The following is a 13,423-nucleotide window of genomic DNA, read 5'->3' on the forward strand; positions in this document are numbered from 1 at the left end:
TGTGGACCATTTGGTTTACTTTTGTGTTCAATGTCGATAAACATCATGTGTTGGCCAATTTCCGGGTGTTCTTGAGTATTTGAAGCATGGGAATATGACGCAGTCGGTTCCAAATGAACTTCCGTGCTTCAAATGCTCAACAACACCCAGAAATTGGCCAACACATGATGTTTATCTCCTAATTGTCTGACAGACTGTCTCACAGTTACCAAACTACATTATTTTACCTACTGCCTAGCCCTCCCTGCAGTGCTAAAGCCGTAAATGAAGCAAGTCTAGATATCCTCAGGTTCAGGATCTCCCATCTCACTGGGGCTCCTTTTCAATTCGAAAGGCATTGTTTGTTGCTATCAAAATTATATATATTCAGAGACTAAGCATTGGTCAACCCCAACCTCTGCAATATTTGTTCTGGGCTCCTTAAGAATGTTATATATTTTTTTAAACTATGTTTTCAAATATGAGAACAAAATTTACAGTTCTGGTTCCATTTCATCCTGAAACTGGCTCCAGGTTTGCCAGTGCCATAGCCACGCTGATGCCGTGTGTTGTCCTATTGGCTTTGGCCTACAGGTCTTGAATTGAATTGGACATTATTTCTATATACTCGCATGCTTGTCGGTTTCTCTGAGGTAGCGTCAGTGCCACTGAAGGCTTTCCTCCTACACAAACCTTTGATGTTAACAGAATTCATGGTTTGGGAGAAGGAGGCGACATGTTTTGTTGGGTCTCAACTCATACTGTTGCTGTTTGGAGGTTATTTGTGATTTCGGCTCAGTTCTCAATTGTTATTATAACACCCAGTGTCAACTCTTGTTTTCAGTGATCCACTTATGTAATTTCCATTACTGTTTTGCATTTAAAGCCCATTGGAATCTGTTTCCACTCATAATGAATGCTGGTTAGAATGGATGGATGGTAATGATTGATGAAGGATGGTTATAAGGATTGATGGATTCTGGTTGTTTGGACTGATGAATGGTAAGAATGGATGGATGCTGGTTGTAAGGACTGATGGATGGATGCTGGTTGTAATGACTGATGATGGATGCTGGTTGTAAGAATGGATCCTGATTGATGAATGATGGATGGATCTGGTTGTAATGGATGGATGCTGGTTGTAATGATTGATGGATCCTGGTTGTAATGAATGATGGATGGATGCTGGTTGTAATGAATGATGGATGGATCCTGGTTGTAATGAATGATGGATGGATGCTGGTTGTAAGGATTGATGGATCCTGGTTGTAAGGATGATGGATGGATGCTGGTTGTAAGGATTGATGGATCCTGATTGTAATGAATAATGAATGGATGGATGGTTGTGCTGGATTGTTGATGGATCCTGAAATGAATGATGGATGGATGCTGGTTGTAAGGATTGATGGATCCTGGTTGTAATGAATGATGGATGGATGCTGGTTTTGATGGATCCTGGTTGTAATGAATGATGGATGGATGCTGGTTGTAAGGATTGATGGATGCTGGTTGTAAATGAATGATGGATGGATGCTGGTTGTAAGGAAATTGGATGGATCCTGGTTGTAATGAATGATGGATGGATGCTGGTTGTAAGAATGATTGATGGATCCTGGTTGTAATTGATGGATGGATGGATGGATGCTGGTTGTAACTTGATTGATGGATGGATGCTGGTTGTATGGATGCTGGTTGTAAGGAATGATGGATGGATGCTGGTTGATGGATGGATGCTGGTTGTAACGAATGATGGATGGATGCTTGTTGTAAGGACTGATGCATGGTAAGGATTGATGGATTCTGTTGGATAGATGAATTGATTTTAGTAGGTAGGCTGGATTGAAGCTGGTTGGTTGACTGACTGGTTGAACTCTCAAGCAAACAGGAAGTGGTGAATGTTTTTTGCCTGTACACGTGGGGTGTTTAACCTAGTTGTTCAGGAAATTAAGCTACCTTCAGTGAATTATCACGAGTGAGGCGTTGTTTTTCTCCTTACACCGACCACCACACATCTGATATTTCCCTCACTTTGTATAATCAGCAGCTTACTATTCAAAATGATGGGAAAATAAATTTGTTAAAGTTAATTGATGTGTCTTGTCATGATTTTGTGGAAATGAAGCAGAACTGATGAACATTTCAGACCCTGATTCTGGCACACCCGGATCCAGTGTGTTGAATTTATTTCTCAGAAGTTCAGAAAGCATGACCACTAGGAAAATGGCTTGACACATATGGGAAACACATCACGCTGATTTACGTACCAGGATATTTAAGAGGCGTTATGGTGTTTATAATTTCCAAGTGTGTACTGCATGAATGCGATTTCTTATAACAGAACTTTCTGCTAGAATAACATTGTATCTACTTGTCTTCATATTTTAAACAAAATATTTATTTTTTTTCACATTTGGTGCCTAGAAACAATTCTAATGATATTCTGATGTAGAAAAGTCGCAGAATATATTTTTATAGGACGTACAATATTAGGGCTGTACCACCGAACCGTACCCAAACCTAAATAAGAATACAGAATTGAAAACTGATATAAGTCTATTCCAAAGTGCACTAATTAAGACTGGCTAATTGCATGCTTGCTAAAACAGAGTAAATTCAAGCATTACTCTTTTGTCTAAATATCTACGAACATGGAAGATTTCCTTCATTTTCTCTATTGAAACTGTCACATCGTTGTATGCCTTCCTGACTGTCACACGTAAACAAGCATAGTAAGTGATGTAGGTGGTGTAAATCTGTAATATGAATTCGTAATCAACACTAGAACTAAAATGTACTTCAGTGATCTACAACATGTACTGTTTTGGGTTTATGGAGCTATGGTTTTTGGCACTGTTCTGTATTCTGATATTGGTTAATGTGCACTTCTTTATTTTCATATTGGTTAAAGTGCATTTCCGTATTCTGATGCTAAGGCCAGACCAATTTTATTTCTTGTTTTACGAATTTTTGTCCTCAGAAAACCTAAAGGCAGGAGGGAAAAATAAAAAAATAAAAATCACTAGTCAAAATAATTTTCCTTTTAAACACTAAAAGTATTTTAATTTTGGCAATTTATGGAGTTTATATGGGGCAAAAAACAATCAAACAAAGTTGTTTTTTTGTAGGTTTACATTTTTGGCCAATAAGAACATGAGGATTTTATTTTTTGAGCAGGGAAAATTAATTTTTATTTATTTTTTCTTATTCTTAAAACAATACGACCGGCGGATCCATAAAACAAGAAATAAAATTCGTCTGGCCTAAGTATAAAATGAATCACTGACAACTGGATGAATTCAGTGTGTTCATCATGTTCACATATTTAGTGACTGCCCTATATATCACTCACTATTGCCATGGGATTTGAGGTGTACAGTTTATGACCAACACTCCCACTGAACCAGAGCCAGCAAAACCAGAAAAGAAGGTTCCATTTTGAGGAAGAAATGCATAAACGCCAGACCAGATTTAAATTTTATGACCAAACTGGCAACAAGGTCACTTGAAAATTACCCCATGTCATAAAAAAAACCATGTGTGGCCATATCGAAACACCAGATGCCTCTTTGGACAGATAAACAAAATGGCAGCTTCCATTTGGCCATGTTCTTCCAACACACATGCCTCCTCACGACTAGATGGTTGCGAGATTTTATTGGGCACAGAGACAGGGCTTCTTGAATGTAATGATGCACATCAAACCACTGCTCTTTGTCTTCCTGAAGCATTGTCTGAAGACATTGGTCAATAGAGGAGGCTTGCTGTCGGAGTTTGAATTTAAAGAGATGCTTTCATTGCCACTAAAACAAGTCATGTGGAAGCTAGTGTTTTGATTTAATCTTTGATTATAGTGGTGCAATTATCAGTGGATTGTTATCTCTGTGTGGAGGTAAAGTGGTAGGCGATCGTTGTCTGTAGCTGTGGTAGATGTGGTATACAGCTGTTATTGAATAGCAATGATTTGAACAAATGGTGGTATTGGTTCTGATTATTATATAGTTAAGGGTTATTGTATGTGAAATTGATTACTTATAACCATTAACATGCCACAATACTATGGTATGGATAGGTTATGTAAATTTTTAGAAGTAATATATTCTGTTTCTAAATATATAACAGTTAACTAATTAGGAAAATGACAAGCAGATGTTGAATGTATTTCCTTTTTTTAGATGCAGTGTTAGTCAGTAAATGTTTGTATCTGACAGAAGGAAATACTTTGACAAAGGAAGGAAAATATAAAATTATTAAAAAATTTAAACATCTGGTTGGATTTCTTAAAAGGAACCTCTAGATGCACATGATTTAGATTTTTAAAAATTTGGCACAGAAACACAATAGGCCTGTAAAATGCAACCAGGATCTGGATGCCAAAATAATAAACAGTATATTATCTTTCACCCCAAACCTTAAAAGAATGCCTGAAGCCTGATTAAACCCCTGTGTTGATTAAGGTGGCCGCTGCGGCACGACAAGGTGTCAGATTACGATGTTGATATGGTGAGAGGGAGGTACTTCGTGGAAGGACAGCTGAGGGTGTTTAACTCCATATTGCACCGGGCTTGGGGCTCTGAGACTGTAATGGTCTGTATTAGCACTGTGGAACTTAGCCTCCATGCCTCACAGTCACTGCTCCGCTGTGGTAGGAGTTGACAGTGGGAGGGAAATTGGGAGATTTATTTTACCCCATTGATTGGAATTCTTGGATTCAAAGGAGGTGGATATAGATTGTGAAGGTTTGTGCTTTGTCTGTGGAAGGTCTGGGAGAAGTTGTTTTGTATGGAAGATTTGTTGCTGATCCTTAAATCTTGATCGATATTCGTGCTTCAAGAAGTTGTGATCGTAAAGTTGAAAATTCAGATTTAATTATCTGAATGTTGAAGTAGTGTCATATTCAATTTCAACATTTTACTTCCACAGTACTTTTATCTTGTGCGGAAGAAGGATTACAGTAATGAAATGAAAACATCACTGAAGCATTTCAGCTGAAACTGAAATGATAAAGGATTTCTGAAGGTAGTGGTTTACAAAGGAAACAGGAACTGTTTGACAATGGCATCTGATAAGTCCATGTTCCTGTTCTCAAATGACTCACAGTTGATTCATAAAACTGCTGCATTTTGACTCTGTGTCAGTTCAGTTTTCGTGATTTAAAAATATCCTATAAGCACAGTGTTGTGTTGAACAAGTGTGCAACATGATAAAACTGTATCATGATTCTGATTGGACAGTTCACTGCCAGCATTACCAAGTCTAGGAAGGAAGTGATATGTACATACTTTCCCATTCCGTGAGTTTCAAACACAAGTGAACAATGTGTTAATGTTGTAATCTGATTTTACCTCACATGACGGACAATTACCTCAATCCATGAGTATATTTTGGGATGAGTGTATATATGGACATGAGGGATTGGTTCTGTAACTGAAAACTTGCAAATTATCAAATTGGACATATCAATGCAGTGTCATTTCAGTTGGTTGTCCGCTCAGGGAATATGTATATATTCCCAGTATATATTTGTTCTTAAAATGGCAACGTATAGACCGTTGTGATAAAGTGCGTATATTTGAGATATTATTCACAGTATCCATGACAGTGTTGCTCTGACGCCAGTGTAGTTTGTGAAAAACATTCTGATTCATTTCCCTGTTTCCAAGAGCCTCTCTCCAGGACTGTTGGCAGTTTCTCAAATCACTTACTCCATATTTATGTGTTCAGTGAATTTGTTATTTTCTTTGAAAGATGGCCAATTACATCAGTTTTTATGAGCTGAACATTTCATTGATGAAATTGGACTGTTGGTAAACAGTTAATGCAGATGTCCATTGTGGCAATTTCCTAATCACAACCTGTCACAGGGTCTGTCCACGGCCTCATCACTTGTATATTGATATTGAGATGCTCTCCTCTAACCATCCCAACTCGCGTCTGCTCCTCGGTGTCGTCTGCTACTAGTGTCGTCTGCTCAGCCAGGAAGGAAGCGGTGTCGGCTGAAAGGGGAATAAATCCCTGTAATTCCATGGGGGATAATTATTGGATTGATTACTAATTAATTAATTGTTGTGTCTCCCTACATGTCACTCAGTCTTAGGGTCAAATTGCTGTGCATCTTCTGCCCAATAACTGTGAAGTTCTGAGTGCATGTGTTGTGGATATTACAAGGACAGTGAAGACAGCCATGACCAAAAAGCCAAGGTATGTCCTGAAATCTTTGTGATGGAATTCATCTGTTAACATGATTTTGTCGTAACATTTATTCATCTTTTTGCTATATTTCAGTAATAATTCCATGCTATAACTATTTCATCTGATTACCCAATGTAATTAAAGATTCAAAGACAGTTGTGTATTTTTAACCAGTTATTAGATATGTTGTTGTGGGTTCTGAGATAGTGTCAGTTTGAAATATAATTTTCATACTTACAGAACTTACAGAACTTGTACTTCAAATTGGTTTCATCTGTCATGGAATATTCCAATATGACAGGTGGTTTCGTTGTCTGGTTTGTGCTAAGGCTGTAGATAACATTGATGGATTTGCCAGACAGAATGAAATCTGTAGGGATTCAATAATGGTGATACTCGATGTAGATGGTTGTTTGGAAAATAGGTTTTTGGAAACTTGTAGTTGGTTTCACTGGTTAAGTCATCATTTTGCAAGATAAGAGGTCATATCTCTGGACAGAAACATAATTACATTCTGAAATTTGAAGGAGTCAATGTGATATGGTAGATATTCTGTTCAAGTAGAGAACATATATAATGATTCCTATCTGATCTGAAAATGATAGTGTGTGTTAAACACTAATTGAAAAGAAATAGAATTTTAGAATATCAAAGATATCTCCCAATGACTTTTGATATTTTATTGCTGAGTTTGTTGACTCTTGTAATCTTGTGGTTCATGAGGTACCATGTCTGTACATGATATCTACAGCACCCTGGAAGGAGCATACGTTTGAAGTCAGCAAAGGTGGTCATGACCTTTGCCTGAACACCTGGTGTCATAACTACTTTCAGTTATATAGCTTTTACTGCTGTTTTCGGAGCAGTGGGGTAGTCTAGTGGTTAAAGTGTCCGCTCGTCACGCTGAAGACCCGGGTTCGATCTCCAAAATGGGTACAATGTGTGAAGCCCATTTCTGGTGTCCCCCCCACCTTAATATTGCTGGAATATTGCTAAAAGCGGCATAAAACCTAACTAACTCACTACTGCTGCTGTTTTGCCTTTTGTGCCAAATATATCAACTTCAGGTGATTAAGTCTTGTGGTTCTCTGGCTCTGACATTTTGTATTTGAAGCCAGCCTATTTCACCGAAGTTCGGCTGGGTTTACCTCCGGAACACTCCATGAGGTTTAACATAGATGGACCAGACATGTTAAGTGGCACAATTCACTGTACGAGGTGCATCATTTGGGCACGCCAGAAACCTAAGATCATGGTGTCAGTTCCTAGTTTGCCCTAAATGCGTTTCCAGGTTTGTCAGTACCGTGGCCATGCTTCAGAGTTCCGCCAAAGTGACAAAATGTCTGAGATCTGAATCATTTTAGTCTTTCCTCCTTCAAGATGCCACTTCTTAAAATAACTGAAATTTTTTTCAAGGCAGTGTTAAACCTAAATTATTCAGTCATTATCTGAAGTGAAAATGTTAGACTTTGTAATGACTGTTAATAACTGATGTATTGCATAATTCCATTATCCACTAGCAGTGTGTCAATGACAAGGTAACATATCAGTTCTTGCTATTGATGCTGGCCTAACATTGGATGGTTTGGGCATAAAACATAAATTAAATACTTTTTTTTCAAATTTTCCTTCCTTCATGTGTGTTTATGACGTGTGTCACCAGTGTAGCAGAGTACACTCGTGTTTTTGCGAACGCTAATGGTGTCACAATTTATGATGATTCTTGAACACATCCTTTAGAAAATTCAGAATCATACCTGTCTGCTGGTCACTGTGCAGAGTTATGCCCCCTTCATGTGCCAGAAACCTATTGTCATGGGTTTGAATCTGAGATTTACACTTTGTGTGATGTGTGTTTCTTGTTCTGCCATCACAATATGCAAGTGATTTTCACAAAATTGGTAAAGATTGCACACTTGCTTCACTTAGGTTTTTCTCCAACATTAAGTACACATATCATGATATGACTGGAATGCTGTTAAAGCTACTTTAAGCTTACTCACTCACTCTCTGGATATATTTTACTGGAACCAGAACCATCTACAAGGTCCTACAGCAGGGTAAACGATAACCCAAGTATTGTCTTCACACAGTCCCAGCAACTTTCTCCATCATTTCAAGATATTTTTCACATTTTGTCTGATGTCCTGACACCAGCTTCATTTCTGGCTTTGAAGACCCCTGCTATATATGTATGTTATAACTGCTATATATGCAATATTGCATATAACTGTAAATAAGTAACTGCAATATTGCTCAGCGCAATGTTAAACAAAACTCACTCACTCACTCTGGTCTGTAAGGTATTCTGGACAAAGCCATTTCATTACCCGAAAAGTTCAGAAATGTAATTAAGTTTAGCACTTCTAACAGCATGTTAAAAATGTTTCGCTTTTCAATAACTCAAAAATACTTTTAAGAAATGAAATTGAAAATTCACTTAATGGTAATAGAAGATAAAAATGTTGATATCGATCAGCAGAGACGGAATTAGATTTTATAACAAATTGAAATTCATGCAAAGGCGTGCTAAACCCATTTTGTGGACTTCATTAGACTCTGGTGATGTTTATGTAGAAAGCTAAGCCTAACTCTTCAGAGATCAATTAGTCCCGGTGATACGGAGGGCACAGCCTCTGACAGGAACTGTGGAAAGGTCTTTGACCTTGAGTCTCTAGCAGAGTAGTTGCAACATCTTCAGTGTTGGAGATGCTGTTGTTGATGATGAGGAGTTAGTAATTGATTTAGGGTTTAAGGATTCAAGTCAGAACACAGTGATAAAATGTTCATGAAAGATGAATTCCTTTAGTCTCATGTGGCCCTGAGCTCTTTGACCATGAATAGCAGTGAGGTCACCTAGGACACCAGAAATTGGCATATAATATGGCTTCTTCTGCTTGTTTGATGGGGCTAACTGTGTTGTTGAGAACTTCTGAATGAGGGTTCTGGTGGGGTTATACTGCTTAGCTAGTCTCTCGTACAGACCCTGAGGCAAATATATCCAAGAAAGCCCATGCAAGTCTAGAAAATGTGGCAAGTCTGAAAATGAAGAAAGTCTCAGGGCTCCTTTTCATTATATATATATTTTTTTACTATGAACTTTTTTTTCAGTAAAATATGTTAATTTCAGAGACTAGTTGTTAGTCTAACTGCTTAGCATGAAACAACTGAAATATATAATGTTAAATACGAGTTGTGACAAATTTTTATTGTAAAAGATTAATGTAAAATGTACATGAAATGTCTTAAGATAAATTTCAAGTCAGTGCCTATCATACCTTTTAAGACAATGCTCAGGTTTGAAATGTTATAAGACATGAAATTAATTCATTTATTGTGACATTTTCAACCACAGATCATGAGAGTTGCATTTCTGAACATATTCTAAAATACATAAAAAAGACCTAGTATATATCTTTGTACCTACTATGTTTATACTTGTAGTTTTCACAATACTGCTGCTGTTCCTTCATGGAATGCTATGCAACAAATATCTTATCTTATGGCATGTACTTGTATGATTGTCTTGCATTTTGATTTGAATTGCAGTAAAAAGACATGAAAACGTTGTGAATTAATAATTACAAGAAACTCATGTACAATTTTTTGCTAAGCCTATTTCAAATTCAGATCAACCATATCTAGTTGTTGGAAAGTATTTTTTCAAGTGTCTCAAAGAAGGAACACAAGAGGTATTGCATGCATCCCACATCACTTATCTGGTGGGTGGAACTTGTTTTTTGGGCGTAGCGTTACATGTAGCTGAATTGCACAACTGTTTTTGATTATAAAAACATCAATGTAAATGTTTTGATTGAGAGACAGTTTAATTAGGTGTGACTGACTCCACTTTGGGCGGTACTTGATTGGAGGGCGTAAAATCACAAATGAAGCTTAATTTTATTGTCAGATATTGTAGTTCAGATAGGTCAGTGTATTATGGCCATTGATATCTAGCTACTGAAGCGATTAAGCAAGAGTTGTCTGAAACTGAAGAGCCAGTTGCTAAACTGCAAATGGCAGACATTTTTGTTATCAAAAACGCATCTATTATTTATGGGCTTATGGCAATGTTGGTTTGATTTTTCTCATGAAAAAAGTTTTAATCTTGACGTTAGTGAAACGATAGAATAAATTGTGATATCTGGTCTGATAACTACACTGCTGTGTATATAGATTCACTGGGCGTTTGCGTTTATGTCCCGACAGTTAAAGATTTGCAGCAACTGTGGTGTGTGATCATGTAGAATAAATGTCGGTCCTTGTCCGAGGACTCCCACGCAGGGCTCAGTACAAATTACTGTTTGTCAGAAACACTCAACTGTAGGGTAGATACAGAATTATGGGATTTGGTGTGTTTATGGAACAAAACAATGGTTACATACTGAAAATGGTCTTGGACAGAACTAGGTGTTTTTATAAAATTTTCTCCCATATAATCTTGGTTGTTATATATGACTGGTTGTATCTCGAGTAGGTTGATGGCAGTCTGGAACAAGTTGATGTTCAAGATGTTAGTTTTACCACCATGACTCAAAAGTAGACAGATGTTCATGAATGTACCAGATCAGAAACAGGTGTCTCACTGCTGCAACACCAGTTGTTCATTTTAGTGCAGCACAACAATGACACAACCACCATCTTTTCTCCAACACAGCAGAGGGCGGTGGGGTAGCCTAGTGGTTAAGGTGTTCGCTCATCACGCCGAAGGCCCGGGTTCGATTCCCCACATGGGCACAATGTGTGAAGCCCATTTCTGGTGTCCCCCGCCGTGATATTGCTGGAATATTGCTAAAAGCGGCGTAAAAACTAAACTCACTCACTCACTCCAACACAGCATGACTATTTATACAATTTTAGCACAACAGTTTATTCTTACACACCTCAACCAACATACTGATCTTTAACAAACCACAGGAGAAATACTGTTTTTTACATAGCACAAAAGTCATATACATGTTTAACAGTCATACTGAACTCTAACACAGCACAACTGTTACATAGATCTTTAACACAGCACAACTGTAACTTAGATCTTTAACACAGCACAACTGTAACTTAGATCTTTAACACAGCACAACTGTAACTTAGATCTTTAACACAGCACAACTGTAACTTAGATCTTTAACACAGCACAACTGTAACTTAGATCTTTAACACAGCACAACTGTAACTTAGATCTTTAACACAGCACAACTGTAACTTAGATCTTTAACACAGCACAACTGTAACTTAGATCTTTAACACAGCACAACTGTAACTTAGATCTTTAACACAACACAGCTGTAACTTAGATCTTTAACACAGCACAACTGTAACTTTGATCTTTAACACAGCACAACTGTAACTTAGATCTTTAACACAAAACAACTGTAACTTAGATCTTTAACACAGCACAACTGTAACTTAGATCTTTAACACAGCACAACTGTAACTTAGATCTTTAACACAGCAGCCCCACATGGGTACAATGAGTGAAGCCCATTTCTGGTGTCCCCCGCCGTGATATTGCTGGAATATTGCTAAAAGCGGCGTAAAACCAAACTCAGTCAGTCAGTTTAACACAGCACAACTGTAACTTTGATCTTTAACACAACACAACTGTAACTTAGATCTTTAACACAACACAGCTGTAACTTAGATCTTTAACGCAGCACAACTGTAACTTAGATCTTTAACACAGCACAACTGTAACTTAGATCTTTAACACAGCACAACTGTAACTTAGATCTTTAACACAGCACAACTGTAACTTAGATCTTTAACACAGCACAACTGTAACTTAGATCTTTAACACAGCACAACTGTAACTCAAGATCTTTAACACAGCACAACTGTAACTTAGATCTTTAACACAGCACAACTGTAACTTAGATCTTTAACTTAACAAAACACAACACAGCTGTAACTTAGATCTTTAACACAGCACAACTGTAACTCAGATCTTTAACACAGCACAACTGTAACTTAGATCTTTAACACAGCACAACTGTAACTTAGATCTTTAACACAACACAACTGTAACTTAGATCTTTAACACAGCACAACTGTAACTTAGATCTTTAACACAGCACAACTGTAACTTAGATCTTTAACACAGCACAACTGTAACTTAGATCTTTAACACAGCACACAACAGACATGAAACCCAACTACCAGGTTCTCCTGATCATCAGAACAAGTCCATCATTACAAAATGAACATGTCAGAGAAATATTAACTCTATAACTGGCATTTGTTTTTCATGTTTGTAATTTGATTTCACACATTTAAAGATCAGACAAGCATTTAGGTATGGCCAAAATATTCTTTAAATAGTTTGATTTCCATTATTCCTCAAGTACTTTGTTCAATCTGTCTTGAGCATGTTATCACTTACAACTTCCACACTTTGTACAATGATGACAGATAGCTGGGAAATGATAGACATCGAATTTCAGGATATCACCATGGCAACACTTTATGACAAAAGATTAAAGGAATTTACCGCCAATTTCCACTTTCTCACAAAAGACGAATTCACATTGAAATCAGATCTGTCAGTCAGCAAATGCCTTGGATAACAATTTGTCTCTTTGTTTAAAAGTGGTCTCATTCCTGTCTATATCAAATACCAGGCTGATACGATCTATAGTGCCTGTTGATCTATAGTGCCTGGCTGTTCCTCTGGATGCAGCGTGAGACTGGTTGTGAGGGCGTATAACTCAGTTGGGCAATAGAGGTCAGAAAGAGGACCTCCATACCTACAGCTTACTCACAGTGTCTGTCAGGTCGTACCTAGATTGCCATGGAAACAGATTAAAGAAGAAAAAAAGAAAGAAAAAAGATTAAAGAAAAACATATTTGGAATCATTTGAAGATAGGCACAGTTGCTGAGTATTTTGTTGAGTGAAGATTTTATGAGCCCCCATGAAGGCCAGCCTGTCATTACTTTCAAAAGCCTGAATTTATATACCACAGGAGTGGAATATAGAATCATATCTTCAGTCAGATTCATTTGCTCTTTCCCTTTACAACACTTATTCTCGCTTGCTCGCCCCTTCACTCACTCTCACTCACTCCACTCCTCCTCTCACTCACTCACTCACTCACTCACTCACTCACTCACTCCTCACTCACTCACTCCATCACTCACTCACTCACTCATCCTCACTCACTCACTCACTCCTCCTCACACTCACTCCTCACTCACTCACTCACTCACTCACTCCTCTCACTCCTCACTCTCACTCTCCTCACTCTCACCACCACTCAC

The 13,423-nt window shown here is 37.7% G+C and overlaps 1 protein-coding gene across 9 annotated transcripts in view; it reads left to right on the plus strand.

Annotated features, from left to right (window-relative positions):
* Window positions 1-13,423, plus strand: part of LOC124257162 (rap1 GTPase-activating protein 1-like) — a 321,814-nt gene that overhangs the window by 234,827 nt on the left and 73,564 nt on the right. The window contains exon 1 of one of the 9 annotated variants that reach the window (XM_046691178.1): window positions 6,038-6,177. The exons of the other annotated variants lie outside the window; for them this stretch is intronic. Coding sequence (XP_046547134.1) covers window positions 6,161-6,177 — 17 coding nt within the window. The 5' untranslated portion in view covers window positions 6,038-6,160. Of the gene's footprint in view, window positions 1-6,037; window positions 6,178-13,423 lie in introns of those variants that run through there. 9 annotated transcript variants of the gene reach the window in all.

Source organism: Haliotis rubra, unplaced genomic scaffold, assembly GCF_003918875.1.
Source record: "Haliotis rubra isolate DU_JTF1 unplaced genomic scaffold, ASM391887v1 Scf65, whole genome shotgun sequence".
NCBI classification, from domain to species: domain Eukaryota; kingdom Metazoa; phylum Mollusca; class Gastropoda; order Lepetellida; family Haliotidae; genus Haliotis; species Haliotis rubra.